Source organism: Lepisma saccharinum, chromosome 15 (assembly GCF_977018435.1).
Source record: "Lepisma saccharinum chromosome 15, izLepSacc3.1, whole genome shotgun sequence".
NCBI classification, from domain to species: Eukaryota; Metazoa; Arthropoda; class Insecta; order Zygentoma; family Lepismatidae; genus Lepisma; species Lepisma saccharinum.
In genome coordinates, this window is record NC_139243.1 from 67,841,059 (window position 1) to 67,854,852 (window position 13,794).

The following is a 13,794-nucleotide window of genomic DNA, read 5'->3' on the forward strand; positions in this document are numbered from 1 at the left end:
AATTGTGAGTTCTATAGTTAAGGTGGTTTCAATTAACGGATGAGATTTTGGTTATAACCATCACATGAAGAGAGAGAAAACAGGTTAGTTTCATGAGGTAAAATTATAATCTAGACAGTACAGTGGGATCCATGAGTATTACCGAGCAAATTGTCCCTGACTTATTTTCACTAATATTTCTCTTTCAGCCTGTGTGATTTTAAGCGATGGATTTTTATGTATGCTGGTGCAGAAGTTGTCAGCAGCTTGTTTTGAGTTTTCATTTCATTCTTGAAGCTCTTATTGGGTCAAATAGAGTGCACGGACATGGTGGTGAATAATTTGCATGGTAATACTAATGGATCCTACTGTACATATAGGCATAATGTCCACAAAATGAAACTTGCTAGAATGCACAAAACTACACCAGCAACGCCCTTTCTGCATTCAAAACTAAGCATGTAATGTCACAATGTGGTATCTCATCTCGAGTGTGCACAGTTTTGCATAAAACATTGATAACAACATTTATGTTGTTTGGCATGGTGTTATGCCTGCTGCGTCAAACTTAATTTTTTAACAAATTTAAATAGTATACGGGGAAATGCCACATCACATCTCATCTTGCAAGTGTATAATTCCACTGTCAGGCAACCAAAATATGGTAACGGTTCCAACTGTTTTATGAACTTTTTAAAAATTCTCTTAGCAGAAAGACTAGTTATCGTAGAATTTTGGAAATCATTGTCACACGAAATTTGAAACTTTCTTAAAGAAGCACACTTTGATTCTAAAAAAAAAAGTTATTTATGCTGATTGATTGAATTGTTGTTTTAAATCCACTTTATGCACAGTAAGCTAATCGGGACTGAACCTACAGTTTAAAGTGGGATCTGAACCACTATGTGCCTCCACCCGGTATTGAACCCAGGACACCTTCATTACAAGTCGATGATTTTACCACTACGCCATAGGGAAAGAGCTCTATTGATGTTGAAAAATAAAAACATAAAAATTACCTTACGGAAGCATGCGTGCTTCCCATGGAGAAGGCATTCTTCGACAATCGACAGTTACTATGGTAGACTAGTGGGAATGAATGTAGAAGCAAATCAGAACCTTAGTAGAATGCATTTGGGGACTTTATTTTAATGCTAAAACTTCCCAGTATGTGTTAACAAACATAAATCGAAAACGAACCATGTAAATATTGCATTCGTAGCATGATGAAATCACAATAAAAGAAAACGAACTTGAGCACAAAATATGCACATGCTGTGTAACCTCAAGGGGGTGGGAAAAGGCAGGGGACATTACTCCCATTTGGCCCTTTATTCCTAAAAAGAAAATAAAGGCAGGAAAGGATGACAAAATGAGGGCTGACTATCAAAAAAGTATATCCAAAATATCTGGATACACAACTCTACACATGACTTGATCCCATAAAAAAATGGCACGAAATTTCAGAGGACTATAAATTCCAAACTAGAATTGATATTCCAAAAGCAAAAATAAATCCTATGGGTTCTTATATATGTCTAAGGATATAATGTAACAAATTTTATCCCAATCTGACATGGTGGGATGGACACTTCTGGAGAATCTTGTATTGAATGACCAGTAACCCTGCAGCACTTCTGGCACAATAGAGAAATTACATGAATCATAATCTACATGCAAAAAGGTCCAATTTTGAACCTTAGTACTGAAATGCTCATTTTCAATCTTTGTACTAAAATTTTCTTCACCTACCTTTCTGCAGGATCTGCCATTTCGCCTTCCACCTCATCAGGATTCTCTACAGAATACTTCATGTCTTGATCTTCACTTAAAATTAATTCACCATTGTCACTGTCCTCAGATGGCATTTTCTTAACAAGTTGTCCATGATAACATGGATAAAATCCTTCACTTTCATGAACATTTTGCCCACTAGGAACTTCCCGATTTCTGCCTTCAAATTGAATCCAACCATCACCACTTACACTTTCCACTTTACAATCTGAAGTTTCTTTCATGTACTTACTTGATAGTTTGATGTCAACAGAAGCATCCTGTATGCACTGATTAGATGGTTTGATGTCAACAGAAACATCCTGTATGTACTGATTAAATGGTTTGAAATCAATGGAAGCATCCTGTATGCACTGATTAGATGGTTTGATGTCAACAGAAGCATCCTGTATGCTCTGCTTAGATTCTTTGATATCGACAGAAGCATCCTGTATGCTGCACTGCTTAGATTTTTTCATATCGACAGAAGCATCCTGTATGCACTGATCAGATGGTTTGATGTCAACAGACAAATCAACATCAGGAGGCTCCTTGAATGAATCAGTTGCAGTCTTGACACATGACTCATCCGGAAGCCACACATTCCTTAGAGATGTTTGTTCACAAACGAATGGATCGGCACTTTCTGATTCAGACTTTATGAGCACTTCCACAGGAGAAAAACCTGTGTCAGACACTTGAAGAGACAAATTTTCTTCACAATCATCAGATAAGGATGCAGAAGCCTTCTGAAAGACAATCACAAGCAGTGTGGATTAAAAATTAGGATCTTTAATTTAAATGTCTTTCTTACTTTTTATAAAATAAAAATCAGATTTTTTTTTATTTATGAGGCTCAGTCAATAAATAACGAGGCAGAGGATATTTCACAGTACTTACGTAACGTCCCTCAGAAGGATTGTCTGCCACTGTTAGGCATTTGTCCCACTGAGACTCCAGTCGCAAAATGGCATGCTCGTCAAACTCCTTTGGCTGCTGTTGGACCCAACTGGATATGTACTCCTTGACGTCATCGTCCGATTGAAACTGTTGTCTCTGCAGTGCTTTTTTGAGCTCACCGAAGATGTGGAAGTCACATGGGGACAGATCTGGATTACGGAGAGAGGGGGTGGCTCAAGACTTCCCACTTGAATGTGTTCAGACATTCCTTTGTTGTGTTGGCTGTGTGGTTTAGCATTGTCGTGCAATAAGCAGGGTTGGCATTTTGCCCAGGTTTCTTCGAAAAAACCCAACCCAGGTGTTTTTTTGTTCTTTTTTTCAGATAAAACCTGGGTTTTATTGGGATTTTTAAGATTATATTTAAAAATATATATCTTAAGAATGAAATACATTATTCCCCTAGTAGTAATGTATCATAACATTCAATTTGTATTGCTTTACACTCTGTCCCAACTCTCTCTGGAGCAAGCAAACAAAAACAAGTCTCTGCACAAGTAGTAAAGTGAGATGGCTCCACCAATGAACATGGGAGAGAGAAATGGATTGCCTGGAGAGGAGTAAGCGACTGCAGTTACCAGCCTTCACAGCAGCATGTACTCCTTTGCAATGACCACTCCATTTCCTTCCCTTTTCTGATGCTAAGCACACCCTTGCTCCAGAGATATTTGCCACAGGGAATAGTTATTTAATATTTCTGTTCTAAAATGTTTGTCCAACAACTTGATTCAACTCTTCCTGGATGGTGTAATAGTTAATGCTGTTGCTTTGTGATCAGTTTTCAGGGTTCATTCCTTGAGGAGGCACATACTTTGGTGTATCCAAGAATCAAATTAATGGGTGGGAGTACAAAATGTGGCATTACCAGTGCTTTTTTTCCCTTCTGGTAGTCAACAATGGTACTCCATACTGCCACCTTATTATAGGTGAGGACTAATAACATTTTATTCTAACAAGAGAAATGCCTACAATGCCAGAGGTCTTGGGTTCGAATCCCAGTGTGGGCATGGATATTTGTGAGTGTCCATTCATCAATTTCATCACTCATCCCCATCTTCGCAAATTAGCCAAAAGTGGCACAAAAAGATAAGTAAAATAAAGTAAATCAATCAATCAAATCCATTCTGAACTTCAGTTTATGAAACAAATTATTTTGTGAATTCAGTGCTGTACATATATTCGAATGAATTATGTTACAAACACATTTTTTTCTAATTTATTTCATATGCCATAGACCATTAAATAATCCAAAAATACTATGTAATACAATGTTTTAAATCTGCTTCAAAACAGTTTGTTCACAGTTTATCACAGTTGTGTTTTCCCATTATTTTTCTGGACTTTTAAAACATAAATACCTCCTCCATGTATTAACCATGCCAAATTATAAGTTAGTCGTTTCTAATTGTCTGGCTGATTTCATCCAAATGGAATACCTTGTACATTTCCAAAATATCTGGCTAGCATTAATGCTGAATCAGAAACAGAACGAGTAATTACTCCTGCTTGATCGAGAAAACTTGCAAATGCAATCATACCAAAATGCGAACACCTTCCGTAAGTTGGCTTTATTCCAACTACTCCGCAATAAGCTTTCAAATGCTATGAGAATGGGAATTCTCATGGTCAAAACATTAGTGACCTCCAATTTGGTCACAACAAACCCAAAACATGCACTATATTTCAAAACATTTATTGTCAAATTATAGCTTAAGCAAAGCCCTAAAATTCTTAAGACCCTTTCCTTAATCTCCAAAAATGTAGTTTAGGCTGAGATTTGAAAGTGTCATCAGAATTTGGAATCTACCTCAGCATAAGAAAAATCCATTTTTTTCTACACTCTTGAAATGCTTTGAACAAATGCAAATGCAAAACAGAGTCATTCCCTAGATGTATCTAGTTGTGATTAATTTCAACTAAAAACCTCTAAATTTGCTGCAGTTATTGTGGTCTCAAAATTGGCGACTTACCCCCAACCTTCCTAAAACACACACACAACATTACTCAGTTTTTATTAAAAACTTAAAACTCAAGTGATGCCGTAACATTGCTGCTAAATGTACGAAAATATAACCTAGTCAAACATGAGCATAATTTAAAGTTCTCGCAAAACATGTTAAACCAATCTTTCAACATGGTGACCAATTTTTCTCAAAGACAATGTGAGACCAATCGTTTAAGTTATATTGCAACTATAAAAATTGCAACGCACAAACTTTGCATTTATGGCAGTTATCAAAAATAGAATGGGTGTGATCTTACCTTTTACCACCACTCCTCTCAAGCTAAGAAATATTATTTTAAAAGTTTTACTGCAAAATTGCAGACCAATGAAATCTCTAAAATTACTCAGTTTAATTCCTTATACTCTGAAAATGTATTCTAGACCATTGTGAAAAAAAAAAAAAAAACATTGTAGGGCATAGCATAGCATTCTGCAGCATGCAGAAAATAAGTTTTTCATCCACCATCTAGAAACAAATTGTTCAATTTGGTTTACAAGTTTTCTAGCTGCAGAAATAACTTTACCTAAATTATTCTAAATTTACAGCAGTTATCATGGTCATTAAATAGATGGCTTATTCCTTTCTGCCTATCCACTCTAACTCATGCTCCTCGTAAATCATGAACCATATTTTGAAAATTTTATTGTTAAATTATGGTGCAAGTGCATAATACTCCTTAAGTTTCATGCACAAAGCTAATATTGTGGTAATTATGAAGATGCACGACTTACATGGGTATAGAGCTTCTAATCAGACATAAATAACATATTACTGCATAGGCAAGCAACCCATTAGGATGAGAAATGACAAAAATCATTTAAAGTGTGTTCCAATTTAATTATGCCACAATTAACAACATTTCAATAAAATGTACTCAATTCTCCCTTACCTACCTTACCTTACCACATGGCGCTACAGCTCCTCATGGGCTTTGGCCTCCTCAACTATGTGCCTCCATCTATTCCTGTCCTCTGCAATCTCCCACCATCTTTTCACCTTCATGTGACGCAAATCTTCCAGGACACCATCTAGCCATCTTGTCATTGGTCTTCCTCTTCTTCTTGTTGAATAGATTTTTTCTTGCATCACTTTCCTTTGCATTCTATCCTTTCCCATTCTCTGTACGTAACCCAGCCACTGCATTCTTTGTGATTTAATAAATCTCACAATATCCTCTTTCCCTAGTATATGGTTAATTTCTTCATTAGTTCTTATTCTCCAGAAATTATTTTCATTAACCGGTCCATATATTTTGCGTATCACCCTCCTCTCAAATCTGCGCAATGCTTCCTCTTCTGTCTTATTCATTACCCATGTCTCTGAACCATATGTTATTATAGGTCTTATTAACATTTTATATATGGTAATTTTGAGATTCCTGTTTATTAGTTTCCTCTTTAATAATTGCATGTTTGCATAATATGCTCTATTCCCCATGTATATCCTTTCCTTTATCATGCTATCTTTTTTATTTTGTTCATTTATGATCAGCCCTAAGTATTGGAATGACCTGACTCTTTGAAATTCCTTCCCATTTATTTCTATTCTTTCCTCTCTACATTTGTCAGGTTTTTGGGTAACAATCATGTACTTTGTTTTATTGACATTTGTTTCTAGTCCTAACCTATTTGCAGTTTCTTCTTATCTCTGGTATGTTTTCTTTAAATCGTTTCTTGTTCGTGCTATTATTGCAAAGTCATCTGCATATGTGCATATTTGAGTGATCTTTGTAAAAATTGATCCTCTCTTATCTACCTTTTGAACGGCCACGTGTAATGCTAGAATGAAGAGTGTGGTTGACAGTCCATCTCCTTGTTTGACTCCTCTGTAATATGGAAATTCTCTACTTGTTTCATTCCCTATTTTCACTTTTGCTCTGGTCTGTTTCATTGTCATTTCTATTAAATTTATTAACTTGATGGGGATTTTTAATTCTTGCATAGCTCTACTCAGTTCGGGTCTCCTTATACTATCAAATGCTCTTTTGTAGTCAATGAATAGAATTAGGAGGTCTATTGCATATTCATAGTTTTTTTCAATTATCTGTTGTATAACGAATAATTGATCTGCTGTACCCCTACCTGGTCTAAATCCACATTGATATTCTCGTACTATAGCTTCAGTATATTTCTTCAGTCTTTCATTAATAATACTGGTAAGGACTTTGTACACCACATTTAGCAGCATTATTGGTCTATAGTTACTACATTCCGTTCGATCCCCTTTTTTGTGTATTGGGCATATTATTCCAACTTTCCATCCTTCCGGCATTTCTTCTTCTTTCCAGATCCGTTCCAGGAGTTTATGGATTTCAATTTTCATTGTCAGTCCTGCCATCTTTAGCATTTCTATTATTATACCGTCTTCTCCTGGTGCTTTGTTATTTTTCGCTTTTCTAATTGCTATTTCTATCTCCTCCATTGTTGGTGGGTCTTCAATGCTTCCCTCATTGTATCCATCTATTCCTGCTATTCCTGTTGTTCCCACTAGTTCCTCTTCTTTTCCTAGTTGTTCTTGATAATATTCTGCCCATCTCTCTAATTTTCTATGCTGATCTCCTATCACTACTCCGTTTTTATCCTTATAGCCAATTTCCTTTGGTTGGTATCCTTTATTTACTTTTTTGATTGCGGTATATACTTTTCTTGTTTCATTTTGTCTACTCAAGTCATCTATCTCCATCATCTGTTTCTTCATTATCTCCTTCTTTTTCTGTTTGCATGTTTTATTAGCTATATTCCTTTTTTCTCGATACCTTTCGACATTTCCTCTCGTTTTTCTTTGTATCATTTTTTGTCTAGCTTCGTTCTTTTCCTTTATTACTTTCTCACAATCCTCATCGAACCACATTTTTTCCCCTACTTGTTTATCTTCTATTATTTCTTCTGCTACTTCTTTTAGAGTTCCTTGTATTTTCTCCCAGTGTTTTTCGGTTGAGCTCCTCTCTTCTGCTGTTCAACTTTGTGTTTTTTGAGCTATTTCATCTTGGTATCTTTGTCTGATTTCTTCTTTTTTCCATTTCTGCATATTCCATTTTATTCTTTTTAGTTTTTCTGTCTGTTGTGTTGTTCTTATTCTCTCTCGAACTTTTACTTTCAAAAGAAAGTGGTCAGAGTCACAGTTAGGTCCTCTGCAACATCTAATATCTGTGATTGAGGAGGAATATCTGTGACCTACCAAAACATGGTCGATTTGGTTTGTTGTTGTTCCATCTGGGGATCTCCAGGTCCCCAAATGTATATCTTTATGTGGGAAACACGTGCTTTTTATTATCATTTTGTTTCTAATTGCAAACTGATAGAGTAGATTGCCATTATTATTGCTTTCTCTATGTAAGGTATAGACTCCACTTATTCCTTTTATCCTATCCTCCTTGCCAATTTGTGCATTAAAATCTCCCATGATAATAATTGAATCATATCTAGGTGTTTCTTCTAATGTTTCCTCCAGCTTATCATAAAATTCTTCTTTCTCTTGATCACCTTTGTCTTCTGTAGGTGCATACACTGTTATAATTGTTATGTTTCTGAATGATCCTTTAACTCTGAGCTTGCTTATTCTATCACATATTGGCACAAACTGCAGTATACTTTTTCTTGCTTCCTTAGTTATTATGAAGCCTGTACCTCTCTGCCCTGTCCTTTGTTCTGTTCCACTATAAAACATTGTGAAGTATTTTTTGTCTACTCTACCCATTCCAACCCATCTAATTTCCTGTACTGCTGCTATCTGTATACCATTTTTTTCTATTTCTTGCGCTACCTCCTGCATCTTTCCTGGGACTAGCATTGTCTTTATATTCCACTTGGCCATATTCATGTCCGTTATCCGTTTAGCTGGTCCGTCATCATGTTTATCCACTTTCCGAGGCACAAGTTGTGGTTTCTGAACGATTGATTTTTTCCGGATAAGGTTGTCAGCCTCACGCCAACCCCCAACCTGGAGGACCAGGTAATTTTCTGTTAGGGTTTTCTTCCCTTAGCCTTTATAGATCCCTCTATGACTACAAGGCAGCAGTATTTGGGACTAGGAAGGAATATTAGGATAAGATATCGTAAAGATGGGACGTTGTAGATCACCTTAGTCTGGCTTCTCTTCTGAGACCTGTCCAGCATGGGTCACCCTGCCGGTAGATTCTACCGCTGGCATAGCTCTCAGCCTCAACAAAGCACACAAACCCCTCCGCCCGCATGGTCAGTGCAACTTTAAGGCAGTGTTCCCTGGAGGGGACTCAATTCTCCCTTGAAATGTTTAAACATGCAAAAATTTATTGTATCAATTGAAACAGTTGAAACTATGATCTCCACTATTGTTTCCCCTCACATAAGGAAGTAACAGATAACCAAAGTGCTCCCACATTTCAAAATTATAAGCTTCGTTCAACTATGCTGCATCATTAAATGCAAAGGTTTTATCTAAAAATTTCTGATACTTTTCTGTTTTGTTTCTTAGATATATAATATCTTTTCTAGCATCATTTGAAGATAATAGCCTGAAAAAAAAACACTGTGACTTGTACTACATTCATTATTTTTAGTATTTAAAGCTCTGCTAATTCTTTTCATTACAAGTTTTCCAAAAAAATTTACAATCATAGAACCTCACTTGTATTTAGAGCAATAATTTAAAACATTTTCTGAAAAAAACTACACATTTTGTCTGCCTTCTTTGGTGTTTTTTTTATGTGGGTTTTCCTAAAAAAAAAAAAAAATGCATGGGGAAAACTCGACCCATTGAGCGCACACTTTATGGAACATCAACGTGTCCTTGATGATTGTGTGGGCAGTACCATGACTAAGCCCCACTGATGCTGAAATGTCATCCACTGATACATGACAGTCTGTCTTGATTAGCTCATACACCTGCATAACATGCTGGTCTGTGACACACTTTGGTGCCCGCCCCACTCAGCGTGTTCTTCTTGTTCCACTGCTGCACTCTTGCCCGGGACATACATTGCGCCCCATATATATCTTTTCCATTCGTTGATGGAATTCACGACCCTCTACACCTTCCGATGTCAAGAAGTGCACAACACCCCCATTGCTCCTTTTTGGAAGCCTCCATTATGCGTCACAGTCAAACATGGAATTACTGGACATGGCCGCTGCTCAGTTAGCAGCCTTTGCGCATACCTTGCCAGACATGTAACGCCATCTAGCGGAAAAACATGTGCAAATCAGTCTTGTCACACCTGCACCTCGATTTCAGGCCCATCGACCCATTTCTAACTACCATAGTTTTGGTGTAATATCCTCTGCCTCATTATTTATTGACTGAGCCTAAAAAATCACAGGTTCTTACAAAAACACCACACAAACTTCTGCACACTGCATGCCTTAAGACTTTCTAAAACAAAGGGGATGTGAGGTTTGATACACCCTAGTGGATACAGGGGCAAAGAAAATTGGCTACAACCAGATGTAGTACCTCTTTTCAATATCAATTGTGGCGTGCACTATACTCAGTCCCCCAAGCATATTGCACCCTGCCATTATGGCACATTTAGGGGAAGGGGATGTGGGGGATAGAGCTACACACATTCTCGATCTTGGTTCACTATGGAGGTGATGTGATCAGCACCATTCTCCAGCTGCCTTTACCCCCAGGTACCTATATATTTGAGGCTGGGTGAACCTCAAAGGTGCTTTATACATGGACAAGGGTAGAAAAATTCTGACCTCAGATCACCCACCCGGACACAAAACATGCTCTATGGTTTCAGTAAAAAGACAGATGGGCAGAGACTTGAATAGACAGGCAGAATACTTGAAATAATACAGAAGACAGTCAGCATGTTCCAATGGAGCAATCTAATATAACAGTGGTAAATAATTCTTTGGTCCATTTTATCCATGCTGTATCTGAATGCTGCTCCAAGTAAGAAAATGCATAACAAGCATTACATACACTTACAGTGTAACTTAGAATAAATATTCCTCAGGGGGGTAGTAGCTAAAGAGCTAAACTAAAGTTGGGGGGGGGAGAGAAACTTGAAATTGGCGTTCCAGTGTGTGTGTGATTCGATTTTGTTATGTAAAATATACAATAGCTACGAAATACCTTCTAGGACTGGTTATTAAAAGATAAAATGCAGTGTTTTGATCTTCTAAACAAAGGATTCCATCAGCAATGTTGTTATATATAAGAAACCTAATTTGTCCTACAAATTAGCATTTCAACCTCCTCATTTTACAAAGTTCCTGATGAACACTCATGTTATAACATTGAAAAGTTGAATGTGGTGTTTTTTATTACCCACTCTAGGTGCGGCTTTCATTACTAGTATTTTGTTATGATGACTTCATTAACATAGACATTTATCAAGAATGTATGGTAAAATATAATGAACACATGCAACTCTTGCACATTATGTAACTCAATTGAATTTTAAATATATTTTTAAACATGGCAATATCTTGTTCTGTAGATATATTCCATTCCTCATGTATTTTAAAATAGTTTTACAATGAGGTCCATGCCACACACAAAATTGATTTGCTGCGCCAAACAGGAGAGAATAGTGTAATATGAAACACAATTTTATTCACAAGAAATCTGATACTAACATATCCCTTTCACAGTGGTTCTTCAAGAAAGTATACATGCTTACATTATTAGTAACAGCAGGTGTAAAAATAATACTTTTCACTTCTTAGAAATACATCTATTACCACCCCAAGAGCAAATAAGAGTTGACTGTATTTTTTAGTACATCACAACTCCTTCAAGTAAAAAATAGTAACTTTACCTCAAAGCCCATCTCCCTTCTCTGCTTCTCTTCTGCAGATGATGGGTTTTCATTCAGAAGGTTTTCCGATTCAGAAGACATGTTATGGAAGTCCTGCAAGATTGTCTGGCTTGTCTATGCACGGAGAGCACACAAACTTTGGCAAACTGTCATCCTCTGAAACTTAGAATGAAGAAAACTGAAGTCATAAGTAGAGTAGGGTTGGGACACGGGTATTTAAACACTGGGTAGATAAATAATGTTTGGGTAAATACAGGGTATTTATGAAAATTATAGTAATCTACCAAGAACCGCCATAGCTCAGTTCGTAGAGCATCTGGCTATCACTCAGAAGACCTAGGCTCATCCCGGGGCAAGTGATCTGCACAAGGGAAAATTTTCCCCGTTTCTGCATGGCTTTGAGGTTCACCAAGACTCCTATAAATCAGTACCTGGAGGGTAAAGGCAGCCAGGCAGGATGCTAATCACCATCACAACTATGGCTATGATCAAGAATATGTGGAGCTCTATACCTTCACTCACCCCCTGTGCCTTCACAGCATGTGTTATCTACCTCAAAAGTAGATATTTATTACAATTAAATGTTCCCTTTATATTTTGTCTTGAGACGAAAATATAAACATTCCTCTTTCCAATTGCTACATTTGAACATCTGGATTCCCTACCAAACTTGTAAAATTTATTGTAAACTGCATTTTTAAATTATACAAAGCTTTGTATACTTTTATTTTATTATTATTATAGTTTGGTCATTCCAGTTATATATTGCATGTCCTCACTTTCCTAGCTACATTCACATCTCTTACTCAGTATGGCCACTATTGGACCATGATAAAATATAAGTATAATTCCTCGTTTAAGGCAAACTTTCCAAAAATTCAAGGATATAAACAGATGTTTTCTCTATTTCAACCTTACATATTACCACCTCTCACCCTCCCACAAATATAATTAACAATCTAAAGGGTCTGTGTGATTAAAGGCCGACACACTCATCTCTGCCGTGGTGCAGATCACAATTTTTGTTTCATCTCCCTGCCTCTTAGCATCACATGTTCTACCCTGCTTGCTAACCTTCGCCATTGTTGCCAATTGTCCTTCCATTCCTGGACACACTCATGCAAACATAATTGAGCCTCCTCGATGGTGCAGTGGTAGCGTCGTCGCCTTGTAATCAAGGGATCCTGGGTTCGATACCCGGTGAAGGCACATAGTGGTTCGGATCCCACTCTAAGCTGTAGGTCCAGTCCCGATTAGCCTTACTGTGCATAAAGTGGACATAAAACAGTAACTCAAACAAACAAAGCAATCATAATTGAAAACAATTGAATAGAGCTCCAGCTCACAGCTCACACTGTTGAACAGGGACAATAATTTAGAAATATATCATGACGTAATGGTTGCTTCTTTTATGCAGTGAATTTTCATTGGCTAGTTAGTAACTAGTGTGGCCAACTGTATTAATGAAGCACTTTTCTATCATGGAAGGACAAAGACAGAGTGACTGTGAGTTTTGTTGGATTGGAAGCACCAAAATATTATTTTAAGTATTTGACCGGCTTGACGTTGTCTGTGTGTGTTGCGTGTGTATGTTAGTGAACATTGAATTCCATAATGCCTCCAGTACTACTGTTCATCCAGTACTTCATCACTTTAGAATTGTTCAGAAGAAATAAATTATGTGGATGCATGAGCATTTCTGTGTTTCAACTCTCAGCTCCGTCACACGTTCTTGCAGGAATTGCACGAAGGAAGGAACCTGGTATTTTTGCTGCTTAATGCGATGCATATTGTTTTCTTAATTAAAATTGGCATGCTTTGATGGCAAATTCATAACAAAAGAGAAATCCACGCAGCTTATCGTCTGGTGGCAATATATGTACTTGTTATTCTTTTCTTCTTATTCTTGTTATTGTTGAGGAAGCCAGTTTCGTTTGTAAATGTACAACAAAGGCAGCCGACTGTCGCCCATCATAGAGAGGCTATAATACTGCTTAAGGAGAAGTGTTTGTGGTCCAATTGTCGAGGTTTAACACGTTCGCAGCGCAGGTTATTGGTTCTCAAACCAGTGGTAGTGTCAGTCGTGTATCACACGTTGTTGCAGTTCAAGTACCAGTGTGGGCTTATTGGGAGTGAACAGTTGAAATGCCACCAGACCAATTAATGAAATGGCAAAATAATACATTGTTTACTTTATTTGAAATGACAAAAATAATGAATCACTATGAAGAAGTCTTCTTTGCATCAGTTTTGGGTAATTTTATGCATGTGTTAGCCCAAATTTAGCGAAGTTTTAGTCCATATGTATGTACATATAAAGCCACTTGT

The 13,794-nt window shown here is 37.0% G+C and overlaps 1 protein-coding gene across 1 annotated transcript; it reads right to left on the minus strand.

Annotated features, from left to right (window-relative positions):
- Positions 1–1,727: 1,727 nt before the first annotated feature.
- Positions 1,728–11,589, minus strand: LOC145999311 (uncharacterized). The gene is made up of 2 exons (XM_083136252.1): positions 11,467–11,589; positions 1,728–2,501 (listed from the first exon to the last, which is right to left on the minus strand). The coding sequence occupies exons 1-2, from the start codon at positions 11,545–11,547 to the stop codon at positions 1,728–1,730; spliced, it is 855 nt and encodes a 284-aa protein (XP_082992378.1). The 5' UTR covers positions 11,548–11,589.
- Between the last annotated feature and the right edge of the window lie 2,205 nt (positions 11,590–13,794).

What these genes read in the sequence shown, in the direction of transcription:
- LOC145999311 (XM_083136252.1), bottom strand. Translation starts at nt 11,547, where the DNA reads ATGTCTTCTGAATCGGAAAACCTTCTGAATGAAAACCCATCATCTGCA. An exon ending in GAAGGGAGATGGGCTTTGAG is followed by an intron (nt 2,502 to 11,466) that starts GTAAAGTTACTA and finishes ATTGTCTTTCAG; the next exon opens with AAGGCTTCTGCATCCTTATC.